The 20915-nt window shown below is 42.1% G+C and overlaps 1 protein-coding gene across 1 annotated transcript in view; it reads right to left on the bottom strand.

Moving 5' to 3' along the window:
- KCNU1 (potassium calcium-activated channel subfamily U member 1) overlaps nucleotides 1–20915 on the bottom strand; it is an 85519-nt gene that overhangs the window by 16168 nt on the left and 48436 nt on the right. Inside the window, exons 19-22 of the mRNA XM_026657240.1 lie at nucleotides 13543–13642; nucleotides 9796–10020; nucleotides 9032–9209; nucleotides 425–502 (exon numbers count right to left, since the gene is read on the bottom strand). Coding sequence (XP_026513025.1) covers nucleotides 425–502; nucleotides 9032–9209; nucleotides 9796–10020; nucleotides 13543–13642 — 581 coding nt within the window. The remainder of the gene's footprint in view (nucleotides 1–424; nucleotides 503–9031; nucleotides 9210–9795; nucleotides 10021–13542; nucleotides 13643–20915) is intronic.

Genomic DNA, 20915 nt, shown 5'->3' with positions numbered 1-20915 from the left:
TAGGTGACAGTGTAGTACAAATGAGATGAAAGAGGGAAGTGTTACTAGCCCTAATTTTACAGATGGGGAACTGAGGCACAGAGAGATTAAGGGACTTGCTCAGGTACCAGAGGGAATCTGCAGCAGAACCAGTAACTGAACCGACATCTCCTGAGGTCTAGGTCAGTTGCATAGCCACCAGGGTATCCTTTCTCTCGTCAATAGACTCACTACACACTGGGGATTTTGTAATACTCTGTTATAGGTTTTTTCCCCCGACTTCTTCAAAGCCACCACATTAACATTTAAGTCAACCCTTTTAATGCTCCTTGGACATGCAGTGCTTGTTGTTTTCTGTCTGTGAATTTTAAAGGGGGCCTGGGGTAAATAAATAATGCAGTACGCATATCACTTCTGTGAAATTTGTTCCCAAAGAATAACTTACTCAGCTCTGTGATGACGGGGATCCTTTTATAACTTGGCTCTGATTCATTCTCCGGTGTTCTCACTCTGCCAACTGCCTCTGCAGAAACAGTCAACAACAACACGGGGAGAGACGAGAGAGGTAAAGGCAGGAAGACAATGGTTCAGAGACTGACACGTGCAGAAAGGCACTTACCTAGGCCTAAAAAAATGTCATTGTCATGTAAAAATCCCAAAGCACTTCCTATAAATAGAAAATTTCTTGCCTTGGTTTGCTTTTCCATGCTGCATTTTATTCACTCAGAGTTTCAAAGGATTAAAAAAGAAAAGCTCTCCTGGGAGCCGCTTATTGACATCATAACTAAAATATAATTACCCTCTGAGGAGCAGCGGGGCTGGTAATAGTGTTGTTAGGCACAAAGCCCCTAGTGAGTCAATTTGCACTCCGAGGGTTTTTTTTTCCCTTGAAGGAGGCTGTAAAGAAATGGGATAGGATGTGTGCAGCAAAAGTGAAAAAGGGGAAAGCAAAATGGCCCGCGTTTTGGAACTCAAGACATAAGCCAGTGTTTTAAGCAAGACATGTGAAGGCCTCCTGGAAAACATTAGTTCTGATTCTCCTCTTATTTTACACTATCCGGATGCCTTCAAGGAGTTAGTTCTGATTTACATCGGTGGAAATGAGAGGAAAACCAGGCCCATTTTATTTAAGGACAGTTTTCAGATACTGTGCTAGATTGTCTGCTTTCCCCATCTCTTGTTTGGATAGGATCTGATTCTGCCTCCCTTACTTATGTTCTATCAATCAACATCTAAGTGCTTATATTAGTGCCCATCACTGTAATATCTGAGTAGGTGACTATTAATTGGACTACTCATTGAGTAAGGCATTATTTCAAGTAAAGATGGCAGAATCCAAACTGTACTAGGGACTCTGACTAAAAGCAGGGTCTCGTCTCAGTCAGAGACAGGATATTGGATAGTGAATCGTCTCTCTTACAAATCCTATATAAAGTGGCTGAACAAACAGGGATAACAGAAGTATTATCTGGGATCTGGAAGTAAAATGCATTGAACCTTCTCTCTGTCTAGACACTGATATGGTCCTAGATGGGCCACTGGTCTAATCTATCCTGACAATTCCTAAATTCAGGTGACAGAACTGCCCAAAAACATTTGAAATGTGGGGCAGAGAAGCAGCACAAAAAGCACCTCCTGGGCATGCACTGGCATTTCTGAACATCTGCTGGTGACATCAGCTAAATGCCTGAAAATGAATTATTGCCTTTATTCTATTTTTCCACATAGTGTGGTAGCTGATTTGAATGTGTGTCAGATCATTGCCTGGATACATTTTCCTTATGTCAATATTTTTGCTACCAAACAGTACACAGCACTGTACCTGAAATCTTACAAACTGGCAGGGTGCTATTACAAAAGATTACTTAATTGTAGATTACTACTGTACATTTGAATTTCAATAGCATATTAAGTTGTCAGACTTAATTACTGTTATATATTTAGATTATGCCACAGATTATTTAGTTCAGTACCTAGGTTTGCCAACCTGTTCACTTTGTGACATGACAGGGTGATAATTACAGCATTACTGGAAAACCTAAAAGTTTCCAAGGGAAAGACTAGGAGTCCTTAGCATTCAAGCTGACCCTAATAAATGGTCATTCCTGTGGGTGTAAATAATGTTGACCTCCATGGGGGTCTGGCTCACTAAGAGATCTTCAGTTGTATACCCCTGGGGACAGGTAACGTGTGGAAGAGACGTGGTGGGCTGAGATGGAGCTCTCTGAAATGTTTATGATGAAATCCAAAGCCACAAGACGCATGACTGATTCAGGCTTTGTTACAAACTCCAGACTCGGATCATATAGCTGCAATGTTGACGTAAGAGGCAATGTTCACTTAACTTTTGAGGAACCTAGGACTTCTGCCTCAAAATCATGACAAATGTCCAACTGTTGCAAGGTTGTGGATTTGAAATGGGGTGGTTTTATTTACAGCTGCAAAGTTTAGCATGATGGAGAATCAGGATCAATAAGGTGACTGGATGTCCAGCCAAGTAATTGAGTAGTCTATCAGCAACTGATAAATATTGCACAGAAAATTCCAGCTTTTAACTCTCTTTTTTTAAAACCAAGTTTGCTGCTTCATAACATACATAAACAGGTATTTTAAATCGGTCCCTTCTGTACTTGCTAGCTCCTCAGATTATGATAATGTTAAAGAAAGATCTTCATAATCTATGCTCTCTCCTCCTATTTCCCAGACCAATAGTTACTGTCAGCCAATGCTTTTCTACTCTTGGTCCCCAAGATCAATCTGGGTCATACCAGGGACAGGTCTTCATCAGTCATTGGTTCTCTGGTATGAACCCCACATCCCCTAAAAAAGAGATCCTGCATTCATGGGTGTGCTGCAATCCCACTTATTTCAGATGGACTAATTTGGACTAGTTATTGGTTCCCCTGCACTTGCTTTAGTTCTGCTTCTCTATTTATCTTCTACATGTCTCCTCCCTGACCCCAATTCTGTGAACAGTTAGGCTCGGTCTACACTGTTTTGTTTTTTTTTTTAATTTTGTCTTGCAACTGTTAAGCTATGCCAGTGAAACCCCCAGTCTAGATGTGCTGCACGGGTATAAAATGGAGCTTGTACAAGCTAGTGCAATTTATCCCAGTGATTTACCATGGTGGGTTGCAACAGTAGAAGCCCTGATTTGCTTTTAGTGGGGAACAGGTCTACATTACTATTTTCATCTCAAGCTTCTAAAATATAACTATAGGTGTCTATCCTGTGCTGTGGGGACCTACTCCACACATTAAAAATCACTGAATAAGAAAATGGCTGCCTATAAATATATCCACTCCTTCCTCCAAAGCCTTAAAAAAAAAAAATGTATTAGGGGTTTGTAGCAGTGCAACTATAGTGTTGTATATAGACTGGTGCAAATTTCCCTAGTCTAGGCCAAGCACCTATTTAACTTTAAAAACATAGTGGTCCCAAGAAAGTCAATGGGACTATTTGCATCTTAAACTTAAACATGCGTCTAAGTGTTTGCAAGATCAGGGATCTTTTGATATAGAGCCCCTGAATGAATGGTTTTGCCAGCCTCACATCAGCTGAGTTTGGCAAACTGTTTGGACATCCTCTATCTCTGGAGACTATTTTCTCTCCCCCACTCCCTTCTAGTTCTTTTACTTGGCTTAAATCAAGTAAACAAGCTCATCTCTTTTCCCCCTCACCCCACCAAAATGGAGACAGAGAATAGAAAACCCCCTTCCTCATTTATATTTGGATCACCAGCTGACCTCATCAGGTTCCTTAGTTGCTAGCATTATTCACCTGGAAGTATTCCCCTCAATTAATGCCACCTGAGTTAATCTCAGCAGCAGGGAGCTACCTGCTAGAATTTTATTGCAGAAGATTTTTAAGCCCTTCAGCACCACCCACAGTGGCCCTGCTGTAACAATGCTTGTAGAGAAAGGAAAGATCAACCCTAGCTTGCATTTGAGGCCAGATTTTCAAAGGTATTTAGATATCTAAATATGCAAATAGGTATCTACTGGGAATTTCAAAAATGGCTAAGCAAGTTAGCCACCTAGGGTAGGATCCATGAAGGGACTTAGGCATTGCAATGCTGAATGTTATAACACCTAACTTTTAAGTGCCTAGAAAGTCACAGGAACAAAACTGTGATCCATAATGCCAGGTTAGGCATCTAGATTCCCTACTAACAATACACAGGGAAAGAGAGATGCCTCAGAATGTGATCCACAAAAGCCAACATGTGAGGCAGGCAGCTGCCTAAGCTAGCAGATGCGGGGGAGGGGAAGAGGTGCTAAGCCCTGCTCCTCCCGTGGAACAATCAGAGAGAAAGAGGGAATGACCCTATAGTATTGTGGTTAGGGATCCACCTGGAAGGTGGGAGAGGACCCGTCTCCCTACTCCAATCACTTGTTATTTATCCACAGTGGAACAGCTTCAGCAGGAGACATTGAAGGAGCTCCACATCAGAATATCCCACAGCTCAGTGGTTAGACCCAGCTCCTGAGAGGTGGGACACCTGCTATTCAAATCCTTTCTCCCTGTTGACAGATGGGGGAATTAAACCTGGGTCTCCCACATAAGTTAAAAGTTATAAAGTGGGTACCACTATCTCCTCCTCTAGCTGGCTTTTGAATGGGACCAAATCCAGTAGATGTGCTGAGAGGCAGCCTACTGGATTGTGCCCTGCACATGACTTAGGCAGCTGGATGCCTATCTTCCCCCAGTTCCGGAGCCACTCTGAGGTTTTGGTGGGAGATAGGTGGCAGAGCACCGACAGTGGCGCAGCAGTGAGTGAATGCCAGGGTCTAAAGCTTAGGTACTTAGGGAATTTTTACCGAGGAAAGCTAGGCACTGGGTGAATTTAGGTGCCTACAAAGTTAGGTGGCAGCCAAGCAGGAGATTTGGTGCCACACCTGGGGATTTAGATATCTAACGTGTAGGTACCTTAGTTACTTCATGGATTGAACCCTGACTTCCATTGAAATCACTGGGAGCTGGACACCTAACCTACTTAGCAGGTTTTTAAAGTCCTAGTAGGCACCTATCTGGGCCTGAGACCCTTGAAAATGTGGGCCCTTAAACTCTTCAGACAGCCTAAGGGCAGCTTTCGAGTACAGGACTGTCTGATCCAGCAAGGCTGGGAATTTTCATTTTTATATGTGAGGTTATTAAAAAGAAATAGTCATTCAAAAAAGTAACATCTTTTTACTGTGTCTCCTGCCCTTAACCACCGATGCCTTTACTGACCACTATTTTCGTTTCAGAGGTGGACTACTACAAAATAATTAAGAGGAAAAAGTGACTCAAGTGGTTATAGCAGTGGGAGCTGGGACACCTGGGTTCTACTCCAACCGCTCTCCACCTTAGTTCATAACCTGCTGGCTAACCATATAACCTCTCTGTGACTTGATTTACCCATTTGCAAATGGGGTGGAATAATAATTTACTTCTTCCTAGGGGGTGAATGTCTATAACACGGTTTTGAGATCTTCATATGAAAAGCCCTATAGTAGTGTAAAATATGGCCTCAATCTTTTGTTGGATCAGCAGGGACTTCCTATAGGTGGACCCAGCTGCAAGGATCTGGGCCTATAATTAAAAATAATTACAGCAGCAAAGAAGAAAGTGGGCTGGCTATTTTAACAACACATCTAATGAACCTAGAAAGAGGAAAGAGCTAATTTATACTCAGAAGGTGAATCACTAAACAGATTTAATGGCTGGCTCGGGAAAAAGGGTTTTTATTTATTGATGATAATGTCCTTTAAGTGAATACTACTTTTCTGTCCCCAGAAAACAGTGTAAATCTGAGAAATGGCCTTAACTGAGTAGCCAAGGATTTATGAAATTGGGATTGTAGTCACTTTAGGGATCCAGAACTCACTAAAAAGTGAGTTAGGAGAGAGGCACCTTATAAATACCTGAGTGAAAAACCTAGAATAGATAGAAAGGGATCATGTTGGGGAGCTCTGTCTTTTGTCAGAAGATATCAAATCTGTTTGAGTCAGTGGTGACAGAATCTCTTTCCTTTTATTCAAATTATTCTTTTAGAAAGAACTGATCACAGTAATGAGTAATAAAAACAAGAATAATTTGCATTTCCACATTGCTCCTTGGCCGAAGATCTCAACGCATGTTGCAAACTGTAATTACTTTGGCTTCACAACAATCCTATAACTATGATGACAGAGATGAACAATTGGGGTGCAGTATGGCTAGGTAGTTGCCCAAGGACACACAGCAAGTCAGTGGTAAGGATAAGAATGGACCTGATGCCAGGATTCTTGCTCTAACCACTAGATACCACTCCTTCCCAAACCCATAAATAGAACCCAGGAGCCCTGACTCTCAGTTGCTCTAACCACTAACCCACACTCTATCCATGAGTCAGGAAGAGAACCCAGAAGCCCTGATTTTTAATTGTCCTATCTCTGACCAGTACACTAGACTCCGTCTCTGAAACATAACCAAGGGGTCCTGGCTCTCGCTCCTATGCTCTAACTACTAGCCATTTTCTCCCTCCCCAGAGAAGCAATCTGATTCTTTATACTCTTGTCAGTGTCCCTGCTTCTCCTATTCTGGAGCTGAGCATTGACTGAGTTTTTCCATTATCCATGATATAAGATTTTTTCCCTCCATCCCTCTTGGTCATTTTAATGAATGAGGAAATCAGAGGCATCTTATTTCACATGCTCTGCTTCCATGGAACAAATCATCTTGTCATCTGTCCATCTCCCAACAGAATTGTTGGAAAGCTACATGGTGTGAAGAAGGATAGTCTTGTAGTTAAAGCCGAGGACTGAGGATCTGAGATCTATTCCTTCCTTGTTGCTGACATGATGTGTGACCATTGGCATGGGCCCAGATCAACAAAGGTATTTAGCCCACAATGCCTGAATACCTTGAGGACCTGGGCCATGTTGCCTAACTTCTTTATGCCTCAGTTTAAAGAACTGTTTAAAGAACTGTAAAACATTGATAATACAGTGGCCTGGGAGCTTGTTGGGGTTAATTAAAGTTTGTAAAGGGCTCTGAAATCTTCTGATGGACAAAGCTATAGAAGTATTTCCAAAAGAAGTGGGTAAAAATGTACTTGAGGAAACTGCCCAGATGGGGTGGGAAAGGTTGTTTTTCTATTTTTCTCTATTATTGTTATTGCAGGTAAGGGGTTTGGATTCTGCTTATCACAAGTTTTGGTGATTAAGGCAAAAATGCTGAAGAGAAGAGAGCCAGTGATCGATAGAAAGAAATGTCTTTTTATTCCTGTAGATCTATCTATCTATCTATCGCCATATGTACGTACAAAGATGTATGTACAGTAGCTATATCTGTCTATTATGGATAGAGAGATACAAACATTATATATATATAATGTTTGTATCTCTCTAAAATGTGTGTGTGTGTGTGTGTGTGTGTGTGTACACACACACACACACACACACACACAGAGTATCTATATCTATCTGTATGATGAATATATAGATCTATAACTATGGATCTAACTTTATATCTATGTACAAATCGCTTTATAACTAATTAATCTGTTTCAGCTACATGTACCTCTTACTCAAACCTACCTTATTAGTCACTTTTTCTTCTTTTCTAATCTTATATTCATATTGTTTTGTCAATTTATTATTTAAAAACGTGTCTCTGCCTTACTCTAATCTTTCCTTTGGCACAGCCATTGTTTTAAAAGCCTTGTGAATGATAATAAAGTATGGGGAAAACACTTAGGAGAGCCATATATTTCTCAGCCCGTTTTCAGTTAATTAATACTTCTCTTTTCCCAAGAGGAGGACAAATCTTGGCTCCTTTGCCAAATGAAGGGAGGAAGAGAGATGCAATAAATATTCTGCTGGACTGGATGTTTTGCTTCCATGGCAGTTCTGTGCTACAACGGCTGTTTAGATGAAACACCGCCCCCCCCACCAAATCCCCCATGGGGAAACATACAAATCTCTTACCTGTGTTGAAGGTTAGGGAGTGTGCAATGCATCTGCCATCTACCACTGCCCATTAGCTCCATTCACATGGGCTTTTGCAAACAAAACTGAAGCTACTAATGCTTCAGAAGTAAGCATGGATTCACCCCCCATTTCCCATCCTCAGAAGGTGGAAACCCAAAGTATTACTCTGAAATTGGAAGAGTCATTGATGTATTTATCTTTTGGAGGGATAGGTCAGTGACCAGAGCAGTGGTAAATAGGGGGCAATGCCCAGCGGGTGGTGGAGAGAGAGAGGACACAGATGATTCCTCATAAAATTTTTCAGTTTGACTCTGTCGTGTTTTGCTATAACACGCTGGGTGGCTCTCTGAGCACGAGGAGAATAGGTCCAAGAAACCTACTGGTTTTCCTTCCCATTAAACACCTGCTTGTCAAGCAGAAAAGTGTCCTTCCCCACTCCCTGATTCACCTCATTACTTAAGCTTTCTCTGTTTTTAATTTTTTTTTTACAATTATTTTACGTCAGGGGTTTCCTAGCAACCAAAGGATGGCCTGTGGGACACCTATGCCTCTATGGTTGTTCCTAGCAGTGGTAGTGGGTATATCTCCCAATACACACTGCCCATTGGTGAGAGTAGCCAGCTTCCTATTCTCCCTGACCCTTGCTAAGGAGTTGCTCTTACTTGGTGCCCCTCACCTCAAAGCTGCAAGATAGTGGGAACTGCTTCCTTGTGTCCCTTGATTACTACCAAATCTGACACCAGTACTAAGGCAGGCAGAGGGCAGTGGCTGCATTTTTTATTTCTTCATGTTGGACAAAGCAGGACAGGGATTGTGGCAAGAGTTTCAACCTACAATCCGTCACTGGTCGGACCTTGAAAAACCTTAAAATTGCCGACAAAAAGTGCATGTTACCATCGTGGCTGGTGTTAGTGCAAAGTCCTGACCCCTCTCAATGAAAGATTAGTTTCAATTTGTCCTCTGCCAAGGTTTACGCAGAAGTAAACTGAAATATTCCTCTTCTAATGCTGCTGCTTGAGAGAGGAGACAGAGATTATTTTATTTTCCCTTGCTTCATCACATCAAGATGCTCATCTACATAACTGAGAAGTTCTTACCTCCAGCAGTTGAGCTGCACTTAAACTGCATGGACCGGATGTTAAGAGTGGCTAAGATGCTTTCTGTGTCCACCAGAGTTGGATTGGTGGAAGCCCTCAGGTTAGAAGACAGGATGGTACACATGGTGCAGTACCTTATGTTAACTGCCCTCAGGTCTGCACAGGAGAGAGCGCTGCCCTAGTAAAAAAGGACAGATAATTGGAGTATGAGACTGAGAGAAGGCTGAACATTAAAGGGTCATAGGTTTGGTTCAGATAAGCAAACAAATTTCAGAAACTTCTCCAACATTCCTCTCACCAGTGAAGGTCCAGAAACAGAAGTAGAAACTGCAAAAGCTTTGAGCTTCTCTTGTGAAATTTTGGATACTTTCCCACTTCTTGTGGGGAACAGGTTCTCTGTACTTCTGCAGGAAACCAGAGAGTGCAGAGGCACCCGTAAAAGAAAACAAACTTCAGAGAAGTGAAAATTTGTCAAGAAAGTTTTGGGTTCAGGTTCAAGTTTCGGGCAGAGGATCAATTAAGTTCTTGCTGGATCTGAATGGATTTGTCCATCCCTGATGAGAATACAGAATTACAGAAGGAAAATCCAGTGGAAAACAAAAGAAGCAAAGTCCCATCATAAGGGGAAAGTGTCAAATTTGGAGTGTTGCACATGGTTACTAAAAACATATTGAACTTTAAAATGGTCTAAAAATGGTGTGAGTGTGTGTATGAGCGAGAGAGAGACAGAGAGAAAGTGAGAGACTGAACAGAGAAATTCTTACCGGGAATAATAGCAGCTTTGGGAAATTCTGGATAAATTTCCACTCTCTTTTCATATATTCCAGAGACCCGACAAAGACAATGTCTTTCAGCTCCTCGTAAGTGAAGTTACTGGCTCGTAAAGGCATCACAAAGTTCCGCAGCCCAATCAATGTTGAGTTAGTATCTCCAAAGACACAAACCACGATATGATCATGCAGAGTTGAAGTAGTTTGTTCCTGGTGCTTCTAAGTTAAAACAGAACAGCCCCCAAGCTGCTAGTTTTTTACATTTTTCTTGGACCTTTTCCTTACTGGATAACACCCCTGCCATAGAATCAGACTTTGTATAAAATGAAACAATTCCTCATAAGTTCTTTGAGTCCAAACTCACTCCCCTAAAGTTTCAGTGGCAGGAATACAACATAGCGGAGAAGATAGCTTACAAGGGTGAGGCAAGCTACATATTCAAATCCCAATAGTATCTGCTGAGCCCTACAGTCTTCTAAGACAGTAAAATAAATACCAGGCAGTGTTGTGTTTATGAGTCTTTCTGGTGAGCCTTTAAAAAGTAAGGTCCTGTTAGCTGTGCATGGACATTACAGATACAAGGCACTTTTTCACTAAGTGTTGAAAGTTCACCTTGAAGTTGTGGTCAAAATCTCTCCCCCCCACCCACACATACATTGTTGTGAAGTGTGCTCCTCTCCGTACACATGAGCAGTATATTCCATGAAGCTTGCAACTTCCTGTCAGAAAACACAGGCTGATTGCTGCAAACAGAAGAATTTTACCCAGACACCAGATTAGAACCCATTCCTATGCTGTGCTCAGCCAGGGTTCTGGATTTTAAAGGGACACTCTCCACCCTTACTGCACTGGCTGCTCCTACAGTGCTAAGGTTTTGTGTGTTCCATATCATGGCTAATCAGAACTTCATTGCAATGGTGAGATTAGAACTCCAATTATCTTGCTCCAGAAGCACAGAGCAGTATTGCTTGGAGCAAGCTATTAGCAGTATAGGGCCTACAATGCACAGTGGAGCAGTTCTTAGTCCCTCCATTAGAGAGCAGTGGTGTCCATACACAATTTTAAACCCTCTTTGTTCCCCTCCCTCACAGTCAATTCACCTCAGCTTTACTGCCCCTCTCATCTGTGTCCCCCTCAAGCCCTTTCCCTTCAGCATCCCTGCTCCCTTATTTTCTGTCCATTTATCTGATATCTTCCCAACCAAACCCACCCCCAAAGAAATAAATACATACATTAAATTGTAGCACTAACATGACACCTACTGCCTGCACACTGTTCTCTCTGCTTGTGTTTTATACCATGTTCCCCATGCTGTGTTTGCTACCCTGTGTTTGTGCATGAGCCCCCATTCTTGCTTGGTCCTTAGGCACTACAGCAGTCAATAGGGTTAATAATAACAACAACTTTGGCCAATTTGTTATTTGCATAGGATCATATTTATCCAGTAATGTATTTACTATTAATTTCAGGGTTGGGGCCTCATTGTGCAAGGCAAGGTACAAATGCACAGGAAGACATGGTTAATCATTGTCATCTCATTTAAATCACAAAGATCAGGGGAGAGGCAGAGCAATCATGTTATGGAATTTGTTTCCCTATTTTTTGACCAGATGTATATTTGGGTTTTGCATTTCTGGTTCTGTGACATCATGTTTCCTTGTGACGCACTACACCGTTGTTTGCATCATCCTCTCTGCATGACGAGGTGCCGAGTAATGAGATGTGACTGAGGAAGCCTTATTTGATTGGTACATGGTATGTGTCCACATTAACCAGTCGAGAGCTGTCAATGTACATAGCCAATGAGGTGTCAAATTAGTAAGTCCTCATAACATTCTTTCCCCAACCGCTTTTCTTCCCAGAGAAACAAAAGCATTATGGCAGAGGAAACTTTCCTGATAAGATATTACAATCATAACTAAATTAAATGATTGTCTCTAACTAATTGCATTAGTTTATATTGAATAATGAAACCTTCAGCTGTATTTAATGCAACATGCCTTAAGTCCAATGATTAGTTTGTTGAATGGAGCTAAACAATTAAAAAACACAATCTATTATATAGTGTATTTTATAGGAACAATTGGAAAAACTATGGCGGCTGGAATCTGCAGAAGGAAATATGCAATTGCTAGATCAACAGGAGCAAGTTTGGTATAATAAGTGAGCAACAGGGACTGGAATGTCATTTTGGAGAAACAAGTCTACAAACTTGAGGTGTAATTCCCAGCTTAAAGAATCATACTGGTGCTAGCTCTGATAGTGCTAGTGCACTAAAAAGAGCATAGTATGAGTAACGGGTGCGGCTCACCACCCCAGTACATATCCATCTGAGACGCTAGGTACGTAGCTGTGTTGGCTAGCACCTCAGGCTTCTTGCAGCCCCAGCCCCAAGTGTAGACATACGCTAAGGATTTGAAAATGTGACTTAGGTGCTTTTGAAAATGCTACACTTGGGTTATCTGACCTGAGCCCCCAGGCCTTTCGGATATTTATCCCTTTCTATTTTGGAGGCTGATGGGTTTTAGGATCCTTTTACATGCTCAGAAGGAGGATGCTGCATTTCAAGCAGCATGAATTCCAACCTGCTGCAAGTCTCCCAGCTGGCGGAACAGCTTGAACATTCTGTATGTCTGATGAAATCTTTGATCACCTCACTGCAAGATTTGGTTGCCTCCTCTCAGCATCCTGGCAGCTCAGAGCACCGCCTGCCATTTCTAAATGGAATTTTGTTCTTTTAAAAGACTAACACTTATAGTAAATAAATGAACTAAAAAAAAAGAAAAAGGAAAAAAAAAAAGAAAGTTTAAAGATTCCCAGACTGGTAAAATCAGAACACAGAAAGTCTTTAAATTTGCAATTAAGTCATTTTAAAAATAAAATATTTGAAAATGAGTTTCCCCTTTGCCTACCTGCCAGGACCCTCTAGTGAACCAGCTGCCTCCCCGCCCTCAAGTCCTGCTGCATAGGAAAGGCCTTGCCAGAGAACGATTATGTATTATATTAGAGATATATTAAAAAGAGCCCCCTCTCTGTGCCCCCCATATAGCCCTAGAAAGATTGGGGTTCAATTCCCAGCTCAGCCACAGACACCCTGTATGACCTTGAGCAAGTCACTTAGCTGCTCTCAGCCTGAGATTCCCATCCGTAAAATGGGGATAACACTCCTATGCCTGTCTTCTGCATGTTGAGTATACCTTCGTCCTATGCATCTGAAGAAGTTAGGTTTTTACCCACGAAAGCTTATGCCCAAATAAATCTGTTAGTCTTTAAGGTGCCACCAGACTCCTTGTTGCTTCTTTGGGAGAGGGACTGTCTCCTGCTGTGTACATGTACAGTGCCTAGCATGATGGGGTCTTTGTCTTGGTTGTAGCCTCTAGATGCTACTGTCATACTAATAATAATAACCAGCAGGAGCAGATGGAACCACCCTCATGGATGGTACAGCTTCCAGACACTCTCATTCCCACCTGTCCCTGAGGCTCAACCCCTCTCTGAGCTTCCCTCAGGTTCTCGTAGCATAGATCAGTGTCTAAAGGGCAAAGTGTATCCCGAAGAGAACAAGAAAGAACACAAGTAAAGTGAGTGAGTGAACAGTGCAGGTGTGAATGTGTCCTTGGCACTGAGTACACCGTGGGTACCAACCTCTGCAGACAGCAGAGCCCTTAGATATTTAAAAAGGCATTCCCCTGAAGCAGTCATAACAGTTCCATACAGCCTAGCTAATGACACCACACCTACCAGGATAGCCTGTTCCAATGGGACAGCCTCGCACCAGTGGAACATTCCTGTTGAATCCAGCAAAGCATTTCTATCCTCTTCTATCACGAGAGCTGCTGTCCTAAATAGACAGAGCAACTGATCAGCTACATTGCAGTCATGCTGACAGTTTAGCCACATTGAAATGATCTTTGTACCTGTTGGCAAGAACCCATCTTTGTCTGACTCATGGCTAGTCAGTCCCACTGTAGCAAGGCAGATCAGTTGTATGGAGCTGTACACTACCCACAAGAGTCCTGTCTTGTCCCTGCTGGTACATGGCTACAGTGATGGTGGAGCAATTTAGAGAACACAAGAGGGTATTATTTAGATGAATCCTCTTGTTAATGTGCTGTGTAGAGCCAAGCGAATGCAGGGAAAACATATTCATCAAATATTTCTTTGAATTATTATATGGATGGTTCTAGTGGCTGTTTCGTGCTTGCTTCCCCTGAATACTCTAAGCATCGAGTTCATCAGCAGGGATGTTCATGGAAAGAGCGATTTTTATGCAACCCTGGTCTAGCCCTAAAACACAATGAAATCAACAGGAACCTTTCCATTGACTCGATGAGTTTTGGATCAGGACAATGTTGCAGAGTATTGACAGAAAATAAATTTCAAATATGTAGTTGTGCTTCAAAGTGTTCTACTCATCTAATCAGGGAGCAGAAACAAGACCATCTGACTTACATATCCAATCAGGTTAAATTCTGAATGCCAAATTGTTGTGATGTTTCTGACCTCAAGAATTATTTAGAGAATACTTCTGAATGATAGATAATTATGAGAAAATCACTATCTGATCACAGCCAACTCTTGAACAGAAAAAGAGGTGAAATGTGTTGAATAAATAATTCACTCAGAACGATTTTCTCTGGTTCTAAAGTTGGGGTAAAATCAACATTGAACAATTGTCAAGAACATTTACCAAGTCAGGTACAAAATCTACTTGATCACCCTATGACTGTAATGACCACAATAATGGGGGAATTAAAAAAAACCACCTACGGGATTAGATCTTCTGCTAGCATAAATTGGCATAGCTCCATTGCTTCCATAGAATTACATGAGCCTGCACCAGCCGAGGTACTAGCCCTTCATATGTTACGTCTTAGGGCTTGTCTACTCTTAAAAGGCAGCAGCATCGCTGTAGTGCTTCAGTGAAGACGCTACCAATGCCGATTGGAGGGCTTCTCCTACTGGCGTAGGTACTCCACCTCCCAAGGAAGCGGTAGCTATGTCGACAGGAGAAGCTCCCAGCCCCATTGATATAGCGCAGTCTACGCCAGGAATTAGGTTGGTATCACTACATCATTCATGGTGAACAACGCAGTTAAACCGACATACCTTGCTGGTGTAGACCATGTGTCAGTAATCTCTCACCTGACACAAACAGAATTAGCAAGGTGAGGTTCACTGAATGGGAGGGTGTTGCAGGGGCAGGAGGGAGGTGTGAAAGGAAAGGGTGACATTCCTTTATGAGGCTTGCAGGGCCTTTCTGAGTCTGTTTCTTTCCACAGGAGACCTCATCAAAGACCAGGCTGGAAGTTCCAGTTGGCTGCTGCTAGCTCACCAACCTTAGTCTAAGGGTATGTCTACACTACAGGATTAATCCGAATTTAGATAATTCGAATTTGGGAAACAGGTTGTATAAATTCGATTGTGCGCAGCCACACTAAGCACCTTAATTCGGTTTTTAACCACATTAATTCGGTGGTGTGCGGCCACACTACCCCATTAACTTAAACACAGTAATTCGGTGGTGTGCGGCCACACTAACCCTAATTCGAATTAACAAAATCGATTTAGGCTCTACTCCGTTCGTCGAGGTGGAGTACAGAAATCGATTTAAAGGGCCCTTTAATTCGAATTAACTGGCTCTGTAGTGTGGACGGGTGAAGGGTTAATTCGGATTAACGCTGCTAAATCCGAATTAATCCCGTAGTGTAGACCAGGCCTAAGGAAGTAATAACAAAGCCCCAGGGTGTCCTCATTAGAATGGGTTGCCTTGTTCTTTTTAAATTAACATGTTTCCAGGTTTTATAAACATTCACCCATCACAAGACCAACACAAAATATAAAAGCCACAAAGGGTCCATTAATGGCACTGAGCAAAGCTGTAATGACTGCAGCTTGCCAAGCAGCCCACAAGCCTTTTCTGCGACATGTTCAAGACATTAGAACACATGCTGAGTTTAATTTTAATCAGAAGTCAGAGAGCTGGCTCCATTGCAGAACTTCAGTGCCTTCTTAACCCTGTTCCCTCTTAGCTAGCACAGTCCAGCAGGGACCAGCACCAGATGTTTCAGAGGAAAGTGCAAGAACCCTCACCCGTGGCAGATATGGGATAATCTGCCCTCTGTGATGGTCTCACTTTAGAGACTGGCTTAAACACTGAACCATAAGGTCTTATATCTCTTCCAAATTTAATTATTATTATCTATTAAAACTCTAGATATTATTGCTACCATGTAAATGTCTAGTCCCTTTTTGAATCTTGCTAAATTCTTGGCCTTAATGACATCCTGTGGCAGTGAGTTCCACTGTCTAATTACAAGTTGCATGGGAAAAAAATCCTTTTATTAGTTTTGAATTTTTCACTTTCCAATTTTATTTTCTCTCCCTTTGTTCTAGTGTTATGAGACAGGGAGATTGTCTGTCTAAACAGAACTGTCTACAGTAATTGATATATCCAGGGGAATAAATAAACCTGCGTCCCTTTAAATCTCTCCAGTGTCTCTGTACAGTCTGATGCCAAATAAAGACAGTTTTGTCCATTAGCCATACTGCTCCTCCCCAGTATTCAAGGCCTCCTCCCTGCTGCCCAGATAATGAATGTCCCAGCCAGTGATTAAATGGTATTTTGGAAAGTTGGAGACAGTCTTCTCACAAGCTCTTTTTACTTTACTCAGCTCTACCAATCAATCAGTGCACCCGTTTTCTATCATAATAAAACCATCATCTATATACACAAGCTGTCATGGGTGACATCTCCCTTCATTCCAATATTATAGGAAACATATATGCCTTGGAGGAAACACCTGTTGGAACCCTGAGATGAAAGAAAAAAAAAAAAAAAGACTGCAAGAAACCCACTTCATCATAAAGGCATCCACCTGATGTCCTTGCCAAAGCAAAGGGGATTGTAATTTAGCTCACCATTCTTTAACTAAGGTTCCCTTCTGCCATATGCTCTGCAAATGACATGATCCTTGCAGAAAACTGCTTTCCTTGGGAGAGGAATAAATCAGCCTACACTGAGATCTCAGGAATTTGAAAGTGGGGAAAAGAGTCTTACTGGTATATAGATGCTTAGGGCCAGATTATCAAAAGTGTTCAGGGCCAGCTTTTCAAGAGCTTGTCACTTATTGTTGGGGCCAAATTTCTCAAAAGGGCTAAGAATGTTCGGTGCTGGGCTTTTTTGAAAATCTGGCTTTCGGTGTCAGAATAAGAGCTGCTGCATAGTGAGTGGCTTTGGAAAAGCTGGGCCTTGTTTAGATGCCTGAATGGGAGCTGAGCTCTTTGAAAATCTGGCCACAATTGTGAGTGCTGAATGTTTGAAAATCCGGAGATAGGTGCATATCCCACTTGTGGATGAGTGCGTAGGGATGTGGGTGTGTAGGGGGTGTGTGGGTGTGGGTGTGTTTCCAAGTCCCACTCTGTGCCTGATCCACTCAGAATATGAATCTTTTATAGCCTCACCTGACAATGCTTGGCTGTTTAACCAAGCCGTAGAAAGACTTGTGCTTTCAGCTCTAGAGGTCCCCAATTTAATCCCCTGTGTGTCAGCCAGGATGGCAGCCATCACGGGTGCTCCAGAGTTGAAATGATAGGTAGCTAGATAACTACAGTTTGATAGTGAAGTTTGTTCTTTTCCTATATCAACTCATAGTCAAAATTGTAACAGAAACCCATCAGTCACGTCTTAGTGAACACTAGATCAGTACCTCAGCTCCGAGGTATGCTAGAAGACAGATAGATCCATTATGTTTCAAACTTCATATGAGAACTTTGAACTAGCATAAGTGATTAACAGTTGTTTATAGCATTGCAAGACAGGAATGGAAGCCTTTTTATCATATCTTCAACTGCCAACAACGTCCTGCTGATAAGCTATCTCTAAATCCTTCACAATGTCTTTGAAAAGCTCTGAAATCTTTTTTGAATCCCCAGCCTGCAGCATTATGACCTTGGATGTTTCATTCTCACATAGGAGAATGTGCTTGAAGTGAATCTTGGTGTCAGATTTTTTGGTGTTTGCTGAGTTCTTTGCTTACTTGTATTCCCTTGGCTTCGGCAAGCCAAGAACCTTTGCAAATCCTCAGGACGCAATGCTGCCTTCTGTCTCCCAGTGTTGTAATGAGGAGAGGAAAAGGACATAAGACTGAATGCAAAGCATCCTACCATTAGCAGTGGATGGAAAAAATTCTTGATTATGCCTGAACAACTAACACACATGGTAAATCCCTGAGGGGCCATTGCAGAAGAAATCTCTGGGTACCTGAATGAAGCAAGCAGGTTGATTCAACAGCTGGAGCTTGGAAAGTTCTCATCTCACCAGCCTGGACATCGTACCATTGTCTTCTGCATGTTGAAGCTCATGAATGAGTTAATGCATGGAATATAGGCTATTCAGTTCACATCCCATTTGGGAATCCTCTTTATTGTTTTGTTTAATCACTCCCAGATATTGCACTGCACATATGTTAGTCTTGTACTTCAAGGAGGAATGGGGCTTCATACACAAAGCAAAAATTGCCTGTGCCTGAGCAGGTTGCTACACAGTCTTCCTTTCATGGCCATGGCTGCATTGTGAGAATACTGCTTATTCATCATCACAGATTAATTTATATCACTTCAATCATAATGGATCAATGTGGTTTACGTACTTTGCATGGAACTGTGAGGTGTAATTAATTAATGTATGCAGAGGAGCTATGCATAATTGCAAAGTATCATTATTTATAGTAGTATCTAAAAATAAGCATTTTAGAAAAAAGTATTGTAATTATATCCATTGAACCAAACAGCTCCTTAACAACATACATGCAACCCCTAGTGAAGTGAGTGGAGTTATATAGGTACCACTAAAGTTGCAACAGACAATTTTATTTATAGTCCAGAAACACCTAAAGGCCACAGCTGAGATCAGGGCCTTATTATACTAGGTGCTTTGACCGCACAGTGTAAGAGACAGTCCCTGCCCCCAAAAGCTTTCAATATGAACTGACAAGACAGAGACAGAATGGAAAGTGATTTGCCCACAGTCACACACTAGGTGGATAGAAGGGCTGAGATCAGAACCCAGATTTTCTAACTCCCAGTCTAATACATCATCCATTAAGCCACAGCAAGGCGACATTGAGACATACCGTGCTGCAGCGGCACAGCTGTACCAGACGCTCTGGTCAAGATGCTCTATGCTGATGGGAGAGAGCTTTCCTGTCGGCATAAAAAAACCACCTCCGCGAACAGCATATGATATGTTGGCGGGAGAAGCTCTCCCGCCGACATAGCGCTGTACACACAAACGCTTATGCTGGTGTAATTTACGTAGCTCAGGGGTCTGGAATACTCACACCTCCATGCAACATAAGTTTTGCCAGCATAGGCTGCAGTGTAGACATAGCCTGAGACAGCACCAGCATTGTGCCAGCTGCTTTATGTTTAACTACAAGAATAAAGTTCTCTGCAACCACAAGGTTAGCAACTTTTGTTTTAAATGAAAAGCCAGAAGTCTCATGTAATAACATGACTGCAGGAGCTGGGGATTTAATAAAAACACCAAATATCACAAGATTTGTGATAAAATCATGAGTTAGCAACTCTGTGAACAAAACATGGGTGCAAATGTACAATAGGTAACAATGCTGCACTGTTGACGAGATGGCCTAGGTGCTCTCATGGGTCCTTTCCACCTCTAAACACTATGATGCTGTTTGACCTTCTTTAGTAAGCCTGTCATCTGATCTGTATGTCCCCTCTCTGCCCTCCACTCTAATTAGCTTCCTGAGAAAGGTTGCTAGCACTTTACTGTACAAGGACACGTTGTGCAGCACGCAGATAAAAGCCAGGTGCCATAACTCCAGCACTGACGTGTTTAATAACCACACCATTATCACAAGAAAGCCAGACGCCCCGGTTGCAGATTGAATGTGTGTGTCCGCAAATTGTTTTAACAGAAAACAATAGCTCATTATGAGTGGTGTCTATTTAGAGATCTCTGCTGAAGTTCCCAAGGGTTACTGTAGGGCCATTAAAAACCCAGTCCCGCCCACACCTATGTATAACGTATTGCAACTGAGAGATGGTTTAAAATGGCAAACCACTAACTCAGAGTAGCATCAGCTTCAGGACTCTGGCAGCCCCTAACTAGGTTAGTCTGGGACCCAACCCCCCCCCCTCCCCCCACACACACACAGATACACTCAATTCACCAGCTGTGACATCACCCGTGATTGCCAGAACATCACAATGAAGGGGTATTGTCCTGACACGGCACTGTGTCAAAACTACTGTCCCCTGTGATGTCCTGGTCTTGGTTCCTTCCCACCCTCCCTGCATTCCAACTTATTTCATGTCACTGTACCACTGATTTAAATTTAACCATTTTTACCGAGGCGAGGAAAAATGCCTTTCACTCACAGCACAAACTTCTGAAGGTATACTGCTGAAGAAGTGATGTGGTTTGCCTTATGGTAGAAATTGGTGAAAAGCCCATATTTGGCTGGTTTTATACTACGAGAGAACTTTACACACAGCTGTACTGATGGAAAATGACCACAGATATTTATAGTGCAAAGTTTTGGATTCAAGCCCATTGTTAATCAGAATGGGGCGGATGCTAACTTTAAAAAAGTAGGGCCAGATTCTGCTACTCACACTTTCAGGAGTGGCTTTTCTCGGTGACGGTCAGACTGATCAGAGAGTAAGGCACTACTCAGCTCGAGCACGAGTGGCAGAATTTAACCCCTAATTATTTAATTAAAACTCCAAAGCACTTGATATGTATGAAGGAACAACATTGAACTTGGCAAACAGGGAAAAACAAATCTGGTCATAATGACGAATAATCTCCAATGACAACCTTGTTGTTTTTCTGAGAGCTTCTCAACAGTTCCCTCTTTTTTTTTTTTTTTTGGTCACTGCTTATCAGAATTTGCATGGCTACTTAGCGGGTTAATTTAATTATCAGCAGTGCTTCTGAACAGCCTGATGGGGGATCTGTGGAGGGCAACAGAATCTGTTGTTGAATTATGAAATTGCACACACTCACACATCTGGAAGCTATCGTGGAACAGATCACTGTCTTGTAAACACATGTTGAGTGTTGCAATATTGTACTAATCACT

Source organism: Terrapene carolina, unplaced genomic scaffold (genome assembly GCF_002925995.2).
Source record: "Terrapene carolina triunguis isolate 2854851 unplaced genomic scaffold, T_m_triunguis-2.0 Scaffold53, whole genome shotgun sequence".
Lineage (NCBI taxonomy): Eukaryota > Metazoa > Chordata > Testudines > Emydidae > Terrapene > Terrapene triunguis.
This window is presented reverse-complemented; position numbering and strand designations above follow the sequence as displayed.